Genomic DNA, 18408 nt, shown 5'->3' on the forward strand with positions numbered 1-18408 from the left:
GAACAGGTCTGTCGCATTTCTAGGCCATATTGGTTCTGTTTCTGGGTGAGTCAAGTTCAACGTGTTGTTATGTCAGAAGTCTAAATGGTCTCTAATGCCAGTGTTTATTGGCTTTTCAGACAGAGCTCTGGATAGTGCTGGATCTGACAGTGGACTTGCGGTCTGGGTCTAGAAGGTCGTCCTCTCTAAATGTGCTGGTATGATAAACACGCCCCAAACTTGCCTGGTCTTCTAAGATTTACTCTTCCTGAATATGACCAGGCTGGCCACTGTTCATCGATTAATGTTCTTCAGGTGCCCTTCATTTAGTGTTTTGCACTTGTACGGAGCCTTGGGTTATCAAGGTGATTCTTTCTTTGTCCTTCAGCGGATGGCTACTGTCTGAGTTAAGACCTGACTTTGCCAAACTTAGTTCTAACGTGAAAGCGCTTTCCTAACTTCGGATTCCATGAGTGATTATAACTGTTGCTTCTTTTAGAGACTTTCTGAATGTGCCCAGAGCTCCTTAGGACTATAGCAAGCTTCTCATGTTATTTTAATCAACAGAAATATTTGTGTCTAATAATTCGGCCCCGGGGTACAATTTTAGGCCTGTATTACTGAGTTTATCCGTCTCTCCCGACCACGTGTCCTGATAAGACGCCTCTTCCCCTTGGGTTATCTCGACTCCTGAGATCTTGCAAGAGAAGTTTTAATTATGAGAATTTCCAGCTTGCAGAAATGTTAATTGCTTCTTCTGCCAGCGTGTGCTCCCTTGGTGGGGTTGGAATGTGCTGTGTGGTGTTGACTGGGCCCTGGGAGGAGGGGAGGGGGCACACAGGAGCCAGAGAGGTGAGGAGGCCTGGAGCAGCCCACACAGCCTAGGGGGTGGCTACTGTTGGCTACTTCCGGCCAACAACTGAGACACCTTGGCGAAGAAAGCTGAGGGTGTGGCGGGGGGGGGGGGGGGGGGACATACTGAGGGGATGTCAGATGTGAGCACAGGCCATTTGAGGTCATCTGTCCCACAGAAGGGCAGGGTTTGGCTTTGGAAACGGGCTGAAAGGCAGGGGGTAGGCGGCAGGCACTGTCGCCCTGAAGTGTTTGAAGCAGAGACCCTCGGAGTCCAGGGGAAATGGTGTGGGGACAGGTCCCAGCTCATCGAGGATAAAGGTTGTGCTCTTTCTGGCCTCTCGTGGGTTCTGGGAAGGGAACAGACTTTTCTAGATTTTCTGAATGTGGCTAGGACAGGTCAGAGACCGACATCCCCAAGGGTGGTAAGGAAGATATGGAAGGTTAAAAATAATGGCTCAGAGCCCGGAGCCTGCTTCAGATTCTGCGTCTCCCTCTCTCTCTGCTCCTGCCCCACTCACACTCTGTCTCTCTCTCAAAAATAAACAAACATTAAAAAAACGGGCAAACGCACATCTTGCCCATGTTCCCTCGGAAATAACCCTGTCCAGTCACTTTGTGTGCTCTAGTTCTCTAAGTTCTTTTTCCCACTTCTACTTTGATGCGCAAGAAGGACTCAACGATTAGTGCTCTGCTAGCAGTTACGGTGCGCAGTTCTCCCTCGCCAGCAACACGACTTCTCTGTCCCAGCTCCAGTTTCCGTCTCCTTTCCCCGTAGCATCTGAGATGGGTGTCCAGGTCCTCTCCTTAATGGTCTAGGCATTCGCACATGCATTTATACACCCGTTGCATTAATTAAAAATTGGAGGACTAGGAAGCGTATCTTGTTAAGGTATACTTAGCACCATCAAGAAATGGGGATTTCAGCAATCACACCAAGTCACTAAAGCAAAAGCACAGTGATACAAGCCTTTAGGCCATTGGCCAGTATTGATCACATCGGTGAGAAGACGGGTTTATAAGAGCTCCAACTCATCTCAAGAACCCCAGGGTGAATTCCACAGGAGACGTCAAGAGTTACGACTTCAGGTTTGTATCCATGAGAGTGGTTCTCGGCCTCCATGTGAACAGTTTCCAGGAAAATAAAAAGTGTCCATACAGTGAACCCACATATGTGACTTGACCACAGAGCCGGAAGTTTCAGGAGATTTAAGCCGTCACAATTCTAGATACTGGGTCATTTTGATAACCGCGGTTTTCTTTCGTCTGTTCCTTTTGAAAGAGTCACCTAACAACGGTCGATGTCTCCTAATATACTGCAGACCGTAAATTATCAGTAATGGAGGCACCTTTAAAACCTGATTCATAGTTATCAACCTTGTTGAATCTCTTCTAAAATTGTGACTTCATTCCCCCCAAGGAGTCCTGAAGTGCAAATCATTTAGTAAAGGTAAATATTACAGCCGTCTGTTGTCCTCTCAATACTTGTGTTCATGTGTGTTGCTGTCACTCCAAGAGACTGATGGCCTGTGAGCCATTTGAGGGTCTGGCGTGAAGTTTCTTAAAAATCTCTGTTTTCGAAATGCCCTTCCCCTGGGGAAGCAAGTTGGTAAATCTCTTCAGGACATTCTGTGTGCGTATGGATACTGTTGATCCCTCCCCAACCTTTCATTGGCAAGGAGAGTCCACTTTTCCGTGTCTGGACAGAACCCTTCGAATCCTTTCAGCCGGTTGGATAGAACATGTAGAATCAGGTTAAAGGACGATGTGTCTAAGAATCTATGAGGGCAGCCCGCCCAGGCATTTGGCCCCAGGTGCCTTCTCAAGATGCTAAATTGGCCCTCTGGGAACCGTCTCTGATGTTTTGACCTTGTCAGATCCCAGGGTACCCCTGGAGGCCCATGAATAAATAATGGCGACCATGGCAATAATAATTCTGTTTCTGATAACTTTGGCTTTCTTTACTGGGGAGGACCTCGACCGTGCGAAGTTTGATCAATTACGTGCGTGGCCCTGTCATTGTGGGCTTGGTGTTTTATGTCGGTTCATTAGCTTTTTCTGGGAGGGAGTTGGAAGCAGGAACACAAAGCTGTGTGCCCATGCAGGTACTGCCTGCGTCTGCGTCCAGGGGAGCCAGACACGTCGTAAGGGCCGAGGAGCGGATAAAGAGACGGAGAGGACCCCCTGACTGGCTCTCCTGGTGACAGCGGACCTACCTTCCGGCTGTGGCAGGACCACCTGACTACAGTGGGCTAAATCAGCACTTCTCAACCCGTCTTGTGCACCGGAGGCACCTGGATCTTGATGAGAGGCGGCTGCTGATTTCGTGGGTGTGGGGAGGGGCTGAGACGCTGCAGTTATAATAAGGCCCAGGGGATGCTAAGGGTCCACAGAGCACACCTTGCGGAGCAAGGGCTCCAACAGCGGAGGCCTCTAGTTGTCTCACGTGACCAGAAGTTTGGAGACAGGCGGTTACAGGGATGGTTAATGGAGCAGGTCAAGCACGTCCAGGCCGTTTTTGCCATTTCTCTCAGGGCCCCCAAATGTCTACCGCTCTCCACGGATCGCGTTGTCACAGCCACATAAACGGCAGGAAAAGTAGGGGGTAGACTCTTGCTGGCCTTCTCCCTTTTGAAAGTCGAAGAGAATCTGCCCCCTGGGCACACCCCCCGTTCTAGCTCGTTGGCCAGGACGCATCACGGGGCCCCCCTTGGAAAAGAGGCATGGTCGCAGTGATGGACTTGGGCCCAGTCACAACGGGCCCACCTTTCCTCGCGCAAGTTGCCCGGCGGCTGGGTGGAGTCTGGGTTCTGTGGGAAGGAAGGGGAGCCTGCGGGAGGAGCGGCACGAGCCGTGGCCGCCCTACAGCTCAGAGTGGGCCTGGGAACCGGCGGTGCCTGGAGACGGGGTGCACACACGGTGCGTTGCCTCTGCAGACTTCTGTGTCTTCTAGAGCCGGCAGGACAGATAGGGAGGAGGTGACCCAGCCAGCAGGCCCTGCCGGCCTGTGTATCTTCCTGTGCCAGCCAGTTAGGGAAGGGCTGTCTATGTTTCCGTGTCACATGGCCCTGCCACGTTTCCACCCTGTTGCTTACGCCGTGGCCTGTGTTTTAGCCTCACCTCGGCCCCCCGACCAGGTACAGTGAATGGGGCATGAGAAACTTTCCAAACGCCCATTTTCCTAGCCTAGGACACTTTGGAGATGTTCACTTGTGCTTTCTCTTGGGGACTCTGCCCAGTGGCCCGGCCCTTAGGTACCCTTCCCTGTTTGGAGGGTTTGGGTGGGGACGTAGAAACCACCCGCCAGCTGTTTCTTGAGGTCACTGAAGACAGTGTGCTCCTGGAGTGGGTGGGGGAGGGGGGACCACCCACGTGGGCCCCTCTGGGTCCCTCCGCCGCTCAGCATGGGGCTGGCTCAGGGCCATTTTTGGGGTGGCCGCCCTCACTCTTTTCTCCATCTCTATTGTGGGATTATAGGGATGATTCTGAGTCCTCTTAGGAGGTCTCGGGGACTGCTGGTTGTAGGGCAAATCTGGGAGACTGTACCCTTCAAGAAGCCGTAGATAAGACGTGCCCACCAGACCTGTGTTTCTAGAATCACCCAAACTTCGTGGGTAATTTCTCTGGATCTCTTGGGAGGCTCCCAACTTCATGGAAAGTTGGGCCTCCTCATCCTGTGGGACAAGGCGTCTCTCAAATGCTTTCCAAAACTTCCTCTCAGCCTGCTTTTGTTTAAACGGGCTCAGCAAAAGGCAAGGTGGAGGCCATCTGGCTCTTCTGGCGGGAGCAGAGCTAAAACCGAGACCCAGGTAGTTTCAGTCCTAGTTCTGAGCTCTTCCGCAAGATGCGTGCAGTCTCTCGCATCTTTGCAAGATCTTCGACGGTTCCGTTGCTTGACTTTGGGTTGAATGATTTCCTTGGGAAGTTCTATGCCCGAGTGTGGACTTTGCTCCTTGAGAGTCGGGGAGCTGGGTGGGTTCCGGTATCGGGGAGACCGAGAAGCTGGTGGGGAGGAGCACAGTCTTCGTGTTTCCATACGAAGAGACAGCAGAGTGTGGAAATCACACGCTAGTCCGGGCCTTTGTTTGAAAACATCCTGCTGGTTACCTCCGTCGTGTCCTCTACCAGGGCGTAATCACTCTAGTCTGAACCTGATGCTTGTGGCCCTATTTCTGTCGTTCTCCACCAGGATTCTCAACTGTGCCACTGTGCCTGCGTTTGGGCAGGATGACTGTGCTGTGGGGGCCCGTCCTGGGCATCGTGGGTTTGGCAGCCTCCTGGCACCCGCCCGCCAGAGGCCAATAGCATCCCCCGAGTTGTGACAAGCAAAGATGTTTCCAGACAGTCAGGCATCTCCGGGGCGGTGGTGGTGGAGGACCCCCCTGCCTGTACTTGTTACGCTGTGACGTTGACTCTTCGCTCTGTGCTCCCCCCCCCAGGAACCCACACCCCATTAGAACTTTCCTGTCACGTGATTGTAGCACATTGCTCGCTGCTGTCTGCATCTTGCAGTTTCACAGAATTCTCAGGTCAACTCTGAGGAAGGCTTCGTCACTTGCATGTACACGTGGGGAAACTGAGGCTACACTAAGCTGAGGGGCTTGCGGGAGGTCCCCCAGCTGAGAGCGTCTGGCCGCGGAACCTGGGGTGTGGTCCAGTGTCTGGTTCAGATGTGGCCCGCCCCGCTGGTGAAGGAGTGGCTGGTGAGCCGGAGATGTTTCCTGGGTCACACGGGGTGGGCTCCCATTTAGCCGCTTACTTCAGGTCACCACCTGGTTGTCTGATGTGATGGGCGTCTCACTCCCAGGATGTCAAAAGCTGGGTTTCACCCGGAACCTGCTTCTCTCCGGACTTCTCTGACCCAGAGGATGGCTCCGTCATCACAAAAACATACGTAATATTCTCCCAACTTAAGAAAACGAAACCTTGTCTTCTTCACATCCCCCTTCAGTTATTACCCCACTTTATGAACTACACACACACACACACACACACACACACACACACACACCCTGAAACATGTGTCTGTACTCACCATTTGTAGTTTTCCACGTTCCATTCTGTCCTGAGCTCCAGCCAGGCTCTCACCCCCTACGGTGCCAAAACCACCCTTTTCTGTCACAAAGATGGGGCCTCCACCCACCCAGCTGCTCGTGGCAGGAACCTCAGAGTCTCCCTGGAGCCCCTTTCCCCACCCTCCCCGTTCAAGTCTTCTCTCCACCCTTAGGTGGGACATTTCTCCCCACCTCCCCTCTACCACCCAAGACCAAGCCACCATCAATCATCTCCTGCTGGGACTATTGCAGTAGCCTCCTTGCTGGTCCTCCTTCTTCCTCTAAAGGCCACCTTCCTCAAGGAGCCTGAGTGATCTTCTCCAAATGTAAATCGGACCCTGTAACTCCTCTGCTTAGGGCCATCACTGGCTTTCGGTTACACTCAGAAGAAAAGCCAAGTTCATTTCTGTGGCCTCCAAGGTCTTGCACGATACGGCTTCTGGCTTCCTCTTAAAGCTCCACTGCGAACACTGACGCCTTCACTCATTCTGCTTCTGCCCCTACTTGCTGTCCCTCCTTCAGGCCAAGCATGCCCCTGGACATTTGCGTTCGCTATTTCCTCCACCCAAAAAGCTTTCTCCTCGGATTATGGCTCATGCTTGACTTTTTTCGGACGTCCCTTTCTCAGTGAGTTCTGCCTTAACTCTCCTATTTAAAATACCAGCCCCTGTCACTGTCAGTCCTAGCACTGTCCAGTAGAACTTTCTGTGATGATGGAAATGTCTTATCCCTGCACTGCCCGGTACAGTAGCCACTACTGCATGGGCACTTGAAATGGACCTTGGGTGTCTGAGAAACTGAGCTTTAAATCTTCTTTAAAAATAGCCACATGTGGTTAGTAGAAACGACACTGCACAACACAGCCTTTAGTTCACTTTTTCTTTTTCATAACACGTATCATTTCACATATCACACATATCATAACACGTATCACATATTCATTTGAACATTATTTATTAGTAGAAAGAAAGCTTTATGAGAGCGAGGACTTTATCTGTTTCGTTCCCTATTCCGAGTTCCTAGAACAGTACCTGGCACACAGTAGGCATCCAGACAATTGTTGGATGCATATCAGATGTTAGTTAAGTAGAAAAGAACTAGGATGAAGGCCTATCATTGGCCTGTCATATGACAGTTCCCAGGAGAGACTTTGTTTTCACTAAAGTTTTCAGTCACTCTTTTGTATTGCTGTTGACACGTAAATTGATTTTAGGCATTGGTATTTCAGTGTGAATTGGTTCTTAAGATTATCTAAGTCCACACAGCCAGTCGAAGATGGAACCTTGGAGGGAAGAGGCCAGAAGGACCCTGAAGGATCAAGAAGAAGATAAGTAGGCTTACCCCCCTCTCAGTTTTTCTTACTTGCTGTTTACCATCTGTACTCTGCTGCCACCTTCTGTTCGGAGGTGAACATTACAACATCACATTTAAATGGAGGTACCATTTTGAAGGGGAGGAGGCTGTTCATTGTTCGGAAAAAGAAGGATTTCTCTTGAATCTTTGAGACCATCCAGATGGTTTATGGCTGCTTATGTAAATAACATGGACCACCCGGATTCAAATCGGGGAACCTTGGCGTGGCTGGCAAAGGAGGTGACGGATGCAGACGGATCGGCAGTCCAGATGGCACCGTGCCATGTAAATTCATCCCTAACACCTTGGCGGTTGGAGGGCGGCTGAAAACACAGCCCAGGAAGGAACACGACCCGGGGCCGTGGGTTTCGATGGGCCAGAATACAGGGAAATGGAGATGTGGGTGAGACAAGTTCAGATGTGCGCACTGGGGCTGTGGTGGGCCCTCAGCCAAACCTCGCCCCCTAAGGTGTAGGGGAGGAATAAAACCTTTCTTCCTCCACCCTCCTGGGTTCTTTGGCAGGGCCCTGGAAATTAAGTTGACAAAAGACAGATTAACGAGAAAAACAGAGGGCCTGTGTGCATCATTCACACGTGGGAGAAATTCAGTGATGAGTAACCCAAATGGCGAGTTGGAACTAGGGGCTTTTAGAAGCATCTTAAAGGAACAGTGAGACTTCAGAGAAGTGCCAAGGTAAAGGAAAAGGGGTTTTTAGGCTTTTAGGAGCAGCAAGTTACGGAAAATAAAATCGTGGGAGAACTAGTGGAAGACAGGAGTTGTTTAATAAGGTTTCTATGCGGAGTCTTCTCTCAGCGCCTCTCCGGCCTGGCCAGAGCGTCTGGTGATTTACAGTGGTCTGCCCTGGGGCAGGGAGGGCACCTTCCTCACCGGAGACTTTGTGTCCTGCTTTTAAGTAGAAAGGGGAAGGTCAGAGAGTACTTCTTGCCTGCCCCTGCTGTTTCTCAAGGGTCTTCAGCTCAAGAGAATCAATATGTCAAGGTGGCATATTTTGAGGTAACATGTTCTGATCCACTGCGAAGGCTTTCTGAGGAAGGGGCATCAGAGAGGGACACTGAGTGGAGTCTTTGGCTGCCTTTTTTTTTTAAGTTTATTTATTTTGGAAGAGAGAGACACGCACACACAGAGACAGAGAGAGTCAGAGAGAAAGGGAGAGACAGAATCCCAAGCAGGCTCTGTGCTATCAGCAAGGAGCCCTACCTGGGGCTTGAACTCCTGAACCATGAGATCATGACCCGAACCGAAGTCGGATGCTTAACCAACTGAGCCACCCAGGTGCCCCTCTCTGGCCGTCTTTATGGCAACCCAGTGTCCCGTCCACTGAGAGGCCTGAGGGCCACTGTCCTGATGAAAACACACCTGGCATGTAGTGTTCATTCCTGGGTGTTCTTTGTTAAAAGAGGCATCGAGGAAATGGGAGACGATCCAGAACTTGACTGTGCACACGAACCGCCCTGGGGTCTTGTTGACATGCATGGATCTGGGGCAGCTAGATTTCTAACCAGCCCTCAGGCAATGACAGTGCTCTTGGTTCAAGCAGTGAACTTAGTGCGGGAGGGAGCAAGGAAGGGGTGATGGCCAGGAGGGTAGGTCTTATAAGGATCAGGTGAGGATCCTCGGATGTGAAGTTAGAGAAGGCAGAGGTGACCTGGGGATCGTGATACCGGTTTCCCATCTTTGGGAGGACCGTGCCCTTCTTCAGCATCACCCCCGAGGGCAGGCTTAGAAAACAGGGTAGGGGGTGAAATTTGGAATCAATGTAGGGGTGAACCTCTTCACAAGTCACGCTGGCCATTAATGGGCTGAACTGCTGGGTCAAGTTGTGGAATCTTTTCCGGGTGGAGATTTCAATCAGAGGCAAACAGTACTTGTTACAAGCTCCTGTCTGGGTGGAAAGATCTGGTGGTTTCAGAAGTCCCACAGAGGCCAGGAGGAAGAATTATCCTGGGAGGATGTCACTCATTTGATTTCGAGATTATGATAGGTCTTGCTCGGAAGCCAAGAATGGTAGGTGCCTGTTAACAAAACAAAACAAAACAAAACTCACACAGTCAGTGCATGATCTTAAAGGCAATTAAGCTGCTCATGTAGGTGAAATAAATGAGAAGCCTCGAGTCCCACTGAGGATGTGCGACTGAAGGATTGTGACATCCCTGCTGACAGCAGAAGCTGGAGACTGGAGAATTAAAACCACGAGTGGTCCCGAGCCACTTTCTGGAAGGGACAAGGGGCCCCACAGATCTTAACCACGCTCGGGTCCCAGCGCCTGCTATTGGTGGTGCTATGGGCATGATCCTTGCTGTGGCCAAGAGAGCGGCACGAAACCGGGAAGAGGCCAGGGGCAGCATAATATGTTTCAGAAAGGCCACGGAATAATGTAAAACACAGATCTGGTGTATGAAACTGTCGGCATCAGCATCTGGACATCTAATATAATAAATGTCCAGAATAAAAGATGGCCTCTCCACCATGTTGGATCTGGTGGGTCCTTCAGTTGGGCCAGGTTTTGGAGTTGGGGTGGGGGGGATAGTTTCTTTCACATGGGGATACATATTTCATTGTGGGCTATTAAATCAACCAAATGCTTTTATTGCTGATCATTTGGTTGGGAATATTTACAAATGTTTGTGAGGGATGTATTTTTCTCAGCGATTACCCAGCAAATGTGATTAATGTAGATGATCCATCTGGAAACTCTCGGCACCGCACTATGTTTTGTCCTTCCCTTCCAAACTAGATTTTCTATTCTAGGTTACTCTGATAATTACCTCCCTGTCTCCTTCCGGGCTGTATCCGTCTCGATACGCAGAGCAAAACCGAATCGAGTTTTTGTCTACGTCTGTGACTTCCCCTTCGGTTAGGTTAATTATGGAGGCATTGATTAGGCAGCCCTGGGGTGACTCAGGCTCAGTAATTAAGACACACATTCTGCTTACAGAGACGTAAGCTCACTGGCAGGATCCAGAGCAAGTTCTGAGAGCTTACTCAATGCTGGCGGAACCGGGGAGCGCTGCCTGCCCCGGATTTTTGGGTGTTGCCTTGCCCTTGGCTCTGTTGGGGCTCAGGGAGAGCTGGAATCTTCCCATTGCCCTCGGCACCCCCCCAAACACTGCTGGGAGCACTGGGGGCCTTCGCCCCTATTCCAGTAGAGATGTGCGAGCCTGTGCCCGCAAACAAGTTGATAATTGCTCTTACAGCTCCTATAGGTGGCGTCAAGGAGCCTCTTGCCTGGGGTGATACCAGCCAGGCTTGTCCCTGTTTTACTGTCGCTCAGTAATTAACTGCTCAGCTGGCCTGTGCCCTGAGCAGTCAGCTTCTATGTAAGAGTGGGGACCGGGGATGGAGCAGAGAATGGCCCAGGGCCGTGCCTGGTTTGGAGAGGGAAAATATCAAGGACGGCTTCTGGCACTTCGATTTTGCCGGAAGTCAGTCCTGCTCTCCAAGAGGTCACGAAGGCGAAAACAATAGGGTTTACTTCACAAACACTCGTGTCGTGGTTCTGAGGAGCCAGGCGCTGTTTTTAACGCCTTAGAAATATATATATATATATATTTAAATTTTTATTTATTTTTGAAGGAGAGAGAGAGACAGAGCGTGAGCTGGGGAGGGGCAGAGAAAGAGAGACACAGAATCCGAAGCGGGCTCCAGGCTCTGAGCTGTCAGCACCGAGCCCGACGCGGGGCTCGAACTCACGGACCGCGAGATCGTGACCTGAGACAAAGTCTGATGCTTAACCGACTAAGCCACCCAGGCACCCTGCACCTTCGAAATATGAATTCATTAAGTTGTCATTACACATCCCATTCACCCCTCACTTTATAAATGAGGAAGTGGATGCACAGAGAGGGCAGGTTGCTTAGCCAGTTACACAGTAAATGCTGAGCTGGAGTTGAACCCTGGCAGGGGGGCTTCAGAGTCTGTGCTTGTGACACTGACTCTTCCCGCCAAGGGTTATTTCCGTGCAGGCCATGAGGAAGCCCGCCCAAGCCTTACCTCTGCCTGCCTGCCATCACCCCCCTGCCCGCCATCGCCCCGCAGAACCAAGAAGCAAGGGGACCAGAGGCACACCTCTGCCAGGAGGGGGCAGAGCTAGTCTCTCAACTCTGAATTTTACCAAGTTGTTACAAAAAAGGGCTTTTGCCATGGACCCCTTAGATGGCGCTGGGTCCAGGAAGGGTGCCTCTAGGGGCTGTGTCCCTGGGGCATTTCTGCTGTGTGACCAAGATCCCCAGAACACTGGCTGGCTATCTGGGTTTCAAGACAGCAATAGGGGCCATAAATTTTGTTTTGTTTTGTTTTTAATTTGAGAGAGAGAGAGAGAGAGAGAGAGAGAGAGAATGCATGCATGTGAGCAGGGGCAGGGGGAGGGGGAGAGAGAGAGAGAGAGAGAGAGAGAGAGAGAGAAGGAGAATTGCAAGCAGGCTCCACAACTCAGTGCAGAGCTGAACACAGGGCTCGATCCCACGACCCTGGGATCATGACCTGAGTCAAAAATCAAGAGTTGGAAGCTCAACTGACTGAGCCACCCAGGTGGCCCTTTAATTTGTTTTTTAAGTGGAAAATGAAAGTTTTATTGAGAACTTGCCTTGGGAAAAAAACCCCAAAATATAAGTGTATATAATCTTATATTTAATAAAACTTATGCTTTAATTAAAACTATGCATTAATTTCTCCCCCCAGCTTAATTGAGGTATAATTGACAAATAAAATAGTAATATTCTTAAAGTATTCAACGTGATGATCTGATGCGTGTATACATTGTGGAAGGATTCCCACAATCCAGTTAATTCCCACATTCATCACCTCATAGACTTACCTTTTGTTTTGTTTTGTTTTGTTTTTGGTAAGGATGTTTATTAGCAAATTTCAAGTACATGATATGGAATTATTACCCACAGTCACCATCCTGTACATTGGATTCCCAGAACATATTCAACTTTTTTTTTAAGTTTGTTTATTCATTCTGAGAGACAGAGAGAGAGAGAGAGAAAGAGAGAGAGGGAGAGAACAAGCAGGGGAGGGGCAGAGAGAGAGAATCCCAAGCAGGCTCTGAGTTGACTCGGGGCTCGAACTCACAAACCGTGAGATCGTGACCTGGGCCGAAATCAAGAGTCAGACACTTACCCGACTGAGCCACCCAGCGCCCCCAGAGTATATTCCTCTTATGACTGAACGTTGGTACCCTTGGACCACCTTTCCCGGTGCCCCAGCCCCCCCACCCCCACCCCCCCCACCCCCGCCCTGGTCCCTGGCGACCATTCTACTCTTTGTCAGAGCTGGACTTCTTCCATTTGTTTTTCAAGACTCCACTATTCTCTCTTCCCTCTTATGGATGAATTCTCCTTTGGGCCTGAGACCTTGACGGCCCCAAGTATTGTCCTTTCTATTGGGGGGCAGGGCGCCAGGCAGGATGTGGTTGTGCGGGCTGCTGGCACCTTTCCCAAGAGGCAGACAAGGCCGGAGGAAAAGATACCACGCTCGCAGAATCCGCCCTTCAAAGCTCCCCGGTTGAGGCCGTGCGGCCTTCTTGCCGTGACAAAATGAGGTCAGAGTGATCGCTGGCTGGCAAGGCTGCTAAAGGGGCTCGGAACACCGGCCTGAGGTGGAAGCAGCGTCTTCCAGGTGTGCAGGGACAGGCGGCCGGGGGAGCCCCAGAGCGGGGCCCATGCGGGGCCCCGAGCCGCGTCAGCCGGAAGAGTGGGAAGCAGGCAGGTATCGCCCAGGCGTGCTTCGCTCCCCACCTCCTGGGAATGAGGGGCTGTGGGGACCCTTTGGCTTGTGCCTTTATTTCTTCGTGGCCTGGGACTTCGTCGAGGTGAGACTCCTATGGGGAAGGCAACCGCTTGAGTCTTAACATTGTCTGATGTGTTTGTCGAACAAACCTGCTGCGGGCTGCCTTTCTGCATTGCTTATTTGGGTACCAGCACGTATGGAAGAAGGTTGGAGTTTTGATGTGCCCGATTTAACCCTTCCGCAAAGTGGAAAACGGCCTCCATAGCATGGAGGGAACCAATGCATCGTTTACTTGCTGCGAGATAGGCTAGCTTTGCCCCCTCACACGACGTCTGTACCTTTATCCGGTCCTGCGGGGAGGTCCAAACACCGGCTATGCTCACCTGTTGAGATTCATTTCTTCTAGGTGAAGCCCCGCCTCTTCCTAACACATCATCTAGCACGCATATGACCTTGAGGGTGAAGGAGGACAGGACTCATTGACCTGGCGGTGGGAATTGGTTTACCAAGCCATCAGAAAGCCAGTCACCAGGATTTGTTTGAAAGAGGGAGACTCAGGCGGGATCCCCTTTGACGAGGACAGAGGAGGGCAGCGGTTCTCCGCACTCATTTCAAAGTGGTGAGGGTGGCCGTCTTTTCCGTGTTCTCAAAATGACTGATTCTGCCCGTCTCTAAAACCCGATGGAAATGGGGTCTCAAGGAAGAATCAGAGCTGACTTCTTTTGCCTTCGGGAAAAACGTTAACAGAGCCCAGTGTATCAGTTCACATACGCAGGAATAAATCACAGTTCAGTAGCATTAATTCTGTATTACGTGCAGACAAGGACAACCACCTCATCCTGATTTGCCCGAGGCTGTCCCAGTTTTAACATCCTGGGGACCCTTCAGCCCCCGGCAGCTTGGGACCGTTGGTTACTCTAGATGAGAACTTTGCAAGGTAGATTATGGACACCGAATGGAACTCCTGACATAAGCCTTCTTGCTGAAAACGATCAGCACCCCCCCTTCTTTTTAAACAAATGAGAAAACAGAGGCTTTGATTAGTAAAGAAATCAGTCCACGACCATCCAGCGGCAAGTCTGGGATTCGGAATTGAAGACTCCGGGTCTGTTTGGTCCTTGACGCCTCCCGCTGCCCCCAAATTAGGGCCTGTACTTAGCCTGTTCCACTGCTTGTCTACTTCTCTCCTTCCAATTCTTACTTCTTTCCCTTTCTTTTTTTCTTCTGCCCAGACTCTGCATTACCCGCCAGGAATTCTCTAGTCCTCCCTAAAGCTAGTCGGTGCTCAAAAAATCATTGATCCTTGTGCCAACTCAGTGGTGCCCAATGGAAGTTTCTGTGATGATGGAAATGTTCGCTCTGTATTTGCACCGTTCAATATGGTAGCCATTAACCATCCGTGGCTCTTGAGCACTTGAAAGGTGGCCAGTGCATCTGAGACACTATATTTTCAATTTGATTTGATTTTAATAGCCATCTGTGGCAATATGGTACTGCCCTGTTGGACAGCACGGGGAATCTAACTCCTTCGTTTCTTAGTTGAAAAGGTGAGCGAGCACCTGTCACTGCAGTCAGGTTGGGCTTATCAACGATGAGCTCCTCTAGGTTTATTGTTTGCTTATCCTGATCTTGCACGGTTGTTGTCTCGTTCACTTTCCTTCTTCGCTCTCATCACAGTTTTGGTGATTTGGGGTTTTGTGTTCTGACAGGTTCAGCGAAATGAGGACAAATCTACCACCTTGAAACTGGCTGATTTTGGCCTTGCAAAGCATGTAGTGAGACCTATATTCACTGTGTGTGGGACCCCGACGTATGTAGCTCCTGAAATTCTCTCTGAGAAAGGTAGGTGTTATGCATTGCTCCGTGGGATGCTAGCTCCCTTACCAACAAATGTTTTATTTTTAATATTTCATATTTTCCACTTTTCAATACGGAGCAGTCGAAAATCTCAGCGTGTTGGCACCCAGCTGGCACTTGGATTTTAACGGGAATATTTGAAGCTGATCTTGACCAGAGCACGTGGACTTTTTCCTCATCGGGGCAGCCCTCGTAGAGGAGGGATTCGTGTGTGTGTGTGTGTGTGTGTGTGTGTGTGTGTGTGTGTTGTCAGGATCGTGAAATGATGGAAAATTGGCTGGGGAACTCAAGCGAGCAAGGCCACTTATGCCACTGGCCCCAGGATATCTCTAATGGGAGAAAATTGAAGTGGTTCTTATGGTAAGCAGCTTACAAATTTCTCCACCAACCTTGCATTTTAAGGAACAAGGTGTCCCATTTCAAACCCCGTGAGTAATATTTATTACCGGTTTGTATATACAGTATGAAGATCCAGTGAACGGTTTTAGTGACACATTCTGTAAAGTGTATAAGAGGAGACTGTTATTATTATTATATGGCTCCAAATACGTGAATGACCATTTAGCCCCCATGGCACTTTCAGAGAGATCCATTTAGGCCCCGTATATAAGATGGGAAAGCTCGGGATGGGTTGTGGGGTCAGTGCGGAAGATGGGGAAACTCTGGATGGGTTGTGGGGTCGGTGGGGAAGATGGGGAGACTCTGGATGGGTTGTGGGGTCGGTGGGGAAGATGGGGAGACTCTGGATGGGTTGTGGGGTCGGTGGGGAAGATGGAGAGACTCTGGACGGGTTGTGGGGCCGGTGGGGGAGATGGGGAGACTCTGGACGGGTTGTGGGACCGGTGGGGAAGATGGGGAGACTCTGGATGGGTTGTGGGGCTGGTGGGGAAGATGGGGAGACTCTGGACGGGTTGTGGGGCCGGTGGGGGAGATGGGGAGACTCTGGACAGGTTGTGGGACTGGTGGGGAAGATGGGGAAACTCTGGATGGGCTGTGGGGCTGGTGGGGAAGATGGGGAAACTTTGGATGGGTTGTGAGGTCGGTGGGGAGGAGAGAGTTTCCCAGCAGCAGCATGGGGAAAAGGTAAGACAAGGAGATGGGAATGTGCATGGGGATTGGTGGTAGGGACATTAGGAAGACTGGTCTTCTCAGTGTTGCAAAGGGAAGTTCGGTTGGCTTAATGGGGTGGAGCCTGGGGTCTCCACAAGCGGGGAGGCTGAGGAGAGGAATTTGGACTCCGCGTGGCCAAGCAGAGTAGCCATGGCGGTGTGGAGACAGACAGGAGAATGCTGAGCAGAAGAGACAATGTGAGCGGAGGTGTCGATGAGCTGGGTAAGAGAAGAAGGGAAGCGGATAGTCTGCCTGGACGCTTAGGGAAACCTCGGCATTGGTGCTGGTACCAGCTAAGATCAGGTGTTAGAAAGAAAGCTGCCTGGGGAGATGGGGGTGGATAGGTTAAAATTTTAAATGCACCGACTTGGTAGCGATGTGAGAACGGACACTGGGGTTGTCCACTTGGCGGGGAGGTCAAGTCCTGGGCTGACCGTGCCTTTTTGAGACTCCTCGACTCAGGAATGGCAGTCCGAGTGGGCGAGGTAACGAGCCCCTCATGGTACCAGCAAGGGCATCTGGGGGAAGAGTCTGGAGGGAGGCCAGGAGTTGGGGGATGAGCGAGAGAAGGATGGGTTAGCGGGGGACAAGGCAGTGGAGGCAGGAAGAGGAAGAGGAAAGTACTATGTCATGGAGGCCGGTGGGGGGGCGGGGGGCAGATTTCAAGATGGGAGGCTGAGCCGAACCAGACCCTCCTGAGCAGGAATTCTAGAACAGAACTGAGAAAAGACCAGTGAAGTGGGCCAGAAAGAGGTCAGGAATGATTTGTTTCTCTAATAATTTTCTGCTGATTTGTCTTGACAACATTGCTCTGGGGCTTAATAATGAATTCATAAGAATTATTAATTTGGAATAACTTCCAACCTACAGCTGCCGACAGTTTTCCTTTTCCAAAGGTAAAAAGTTGCAAAGTGTTTGCAGATGTATATACTGCTGTTTACGGAGTGTTGTGACGACGATTGGGCAGTTCTAGCAAAAACCGTTATTGTTTATTTCTTTGCGCATTTAGTTTGCAGAAAGTTATTTCAAGCATATACTAAGAGAGGTGCATAAATATTTAATAGGTAAGGATGTTCGCCACAGAATTACTTACAGTGTAAAAAAATTAGGGAACACGTACATTACATCAGAGAGGATTTATTATATCAAGGGAATACTAACAGCTCTTAGAAATCATATTCCTTAAAGATTTTTAAATGTTCTTTATGGGAAATTCCTATATGGGAAATACCATGATCTATTAAGTGTGTGAAATAAGGTATAAGATATGGACAAGGTGATTTTAATTTTATTACAGAAAATATAAGTGTGAAACGTGTGTTCATGGGAGATACAGGTAGTAATGTCAGTCTTTTTATAATCATAGAAGAGAGTCAGTAAAAAAATTTATATTAATACATATTAAATTTTTTCCTAATGTTTATTTTTGAGAGAGAGAGAGAGAGAGAGAGACAGTGTGAGTTGGGGAGGAGCAGAGAGAGAGGGAGACCCAGAATCCGAAGCAGGCTGCAGGCTCCGAGCTGTCAGCACAGAGCCCGACACGGGGCTCGAACTCACGAACCGTGAGATCCTGACCTGTGCCAAGTTGGATGCTTAACTGACTGAGCCACCCAGGCGCCCCAGTAAAAGTACTTTTTAACTGTGAGGAGACGATGAATGCCTAGGACGCAGAGGCTGCTGGTGCAGACCAAGCCTTCTCGAAACATCTCTGGTGAAGGTTTTAACTTTTCTAATAGAATGGGGACCCTGCTACAGGGTGACTAGATCAATGCTCGTGCCACATGCGAGTTACCACGTGTGTTCGACAACCCCCGAACTCTGATGTCTATACTCTCTTCATGGAGATGTGTCCTCGATCATGCGGTTGGACATCACAGTCGTGCCAAATTGCTCTGAGTTTCCAATTATTTTCAATTTCTGTGCCGATCTTTATCACAGACCGGTAATAAAACATCACAAACTGCTGGTTGTCCGAGGACCAAACGTTGAGTACCAGAGGTGCAGACCCGTGTTTATAGAAGCTGGTAGCAAAGCCGACCCTCCTGTTTAGACGTGGCTGGTGCTTATCGAAAGCTGAGGTCTCTGTGACCTTGAAACCCCAGTTCTCCACTCTTTCTCCCCTCACATCTGACCCAGCCTGGCCTCCGTTTCGCTTGTGTCTCTGCCTGTCGCACAGGTTACGGGCTGGAAGTGGACATGTGGGCCGCGGGCGTGATCCTCTACATCCTTCTGTGTGGCTTCCCCCCCTTCCGCAGCCCGGAGCGGGACCAGGACGAACTCTTCAACATCATCCAGCTGGGCCGCTTCGAGTTCCTGGCCCCTTACTGGGACAATATTTCTGACGGTGAGATTGGGGCTTCCCCGAGCAGGAGGAGAGGGGACGTGGGAGCTGGAGCCTGTCCTGGGTTCTGACCGCAAAGCAGGTTTTAGGTGTGGAATGAGACGCGCAGA

The 18408-nt window shown here is 50.4% G+C and overlaps 1 protein-coding gene across 1 annotated transcript in view; it reads left to right on the forward strand.

Annotated features, from left to right (window-relative positions):
• DCLK3 (doublecortin like kinase 3) overlaps positions 1–18408 on the forward strand; it is a 30025-nt gene that overhangs the window by 9050 nt on the left and 2567 nt on the right. Inside the window, exons 3-4 of the mRNA XM_042956901.1 lie at positions 14700–14832; positions 18134–18301. Of these exons, the coding sequence (XP_042812835.1) occupies positions 14700–14832; positions 18134–18301 (301 nt within the window). The remainder of the gene's footprint in view (positions 1–14699; positions 14833–18133; positions 18302–18408) is intronic.

The sequence above is a fragment of the Panthera tigris genome, chromosome C2, assembly GCF_018350195.1.
Source record: "Panthera tigris isolate Pti1 chromosome C2, P.tigris_Pti1_mat1.1, whole genome shotgun sequence".
NCBI classification, from domain to species: domain Eukaryota; kingdom Metazoa; phylum Chordata; class Mammalia; order Carnivora; family Felidae; genus Panthera; species Panthera tigris.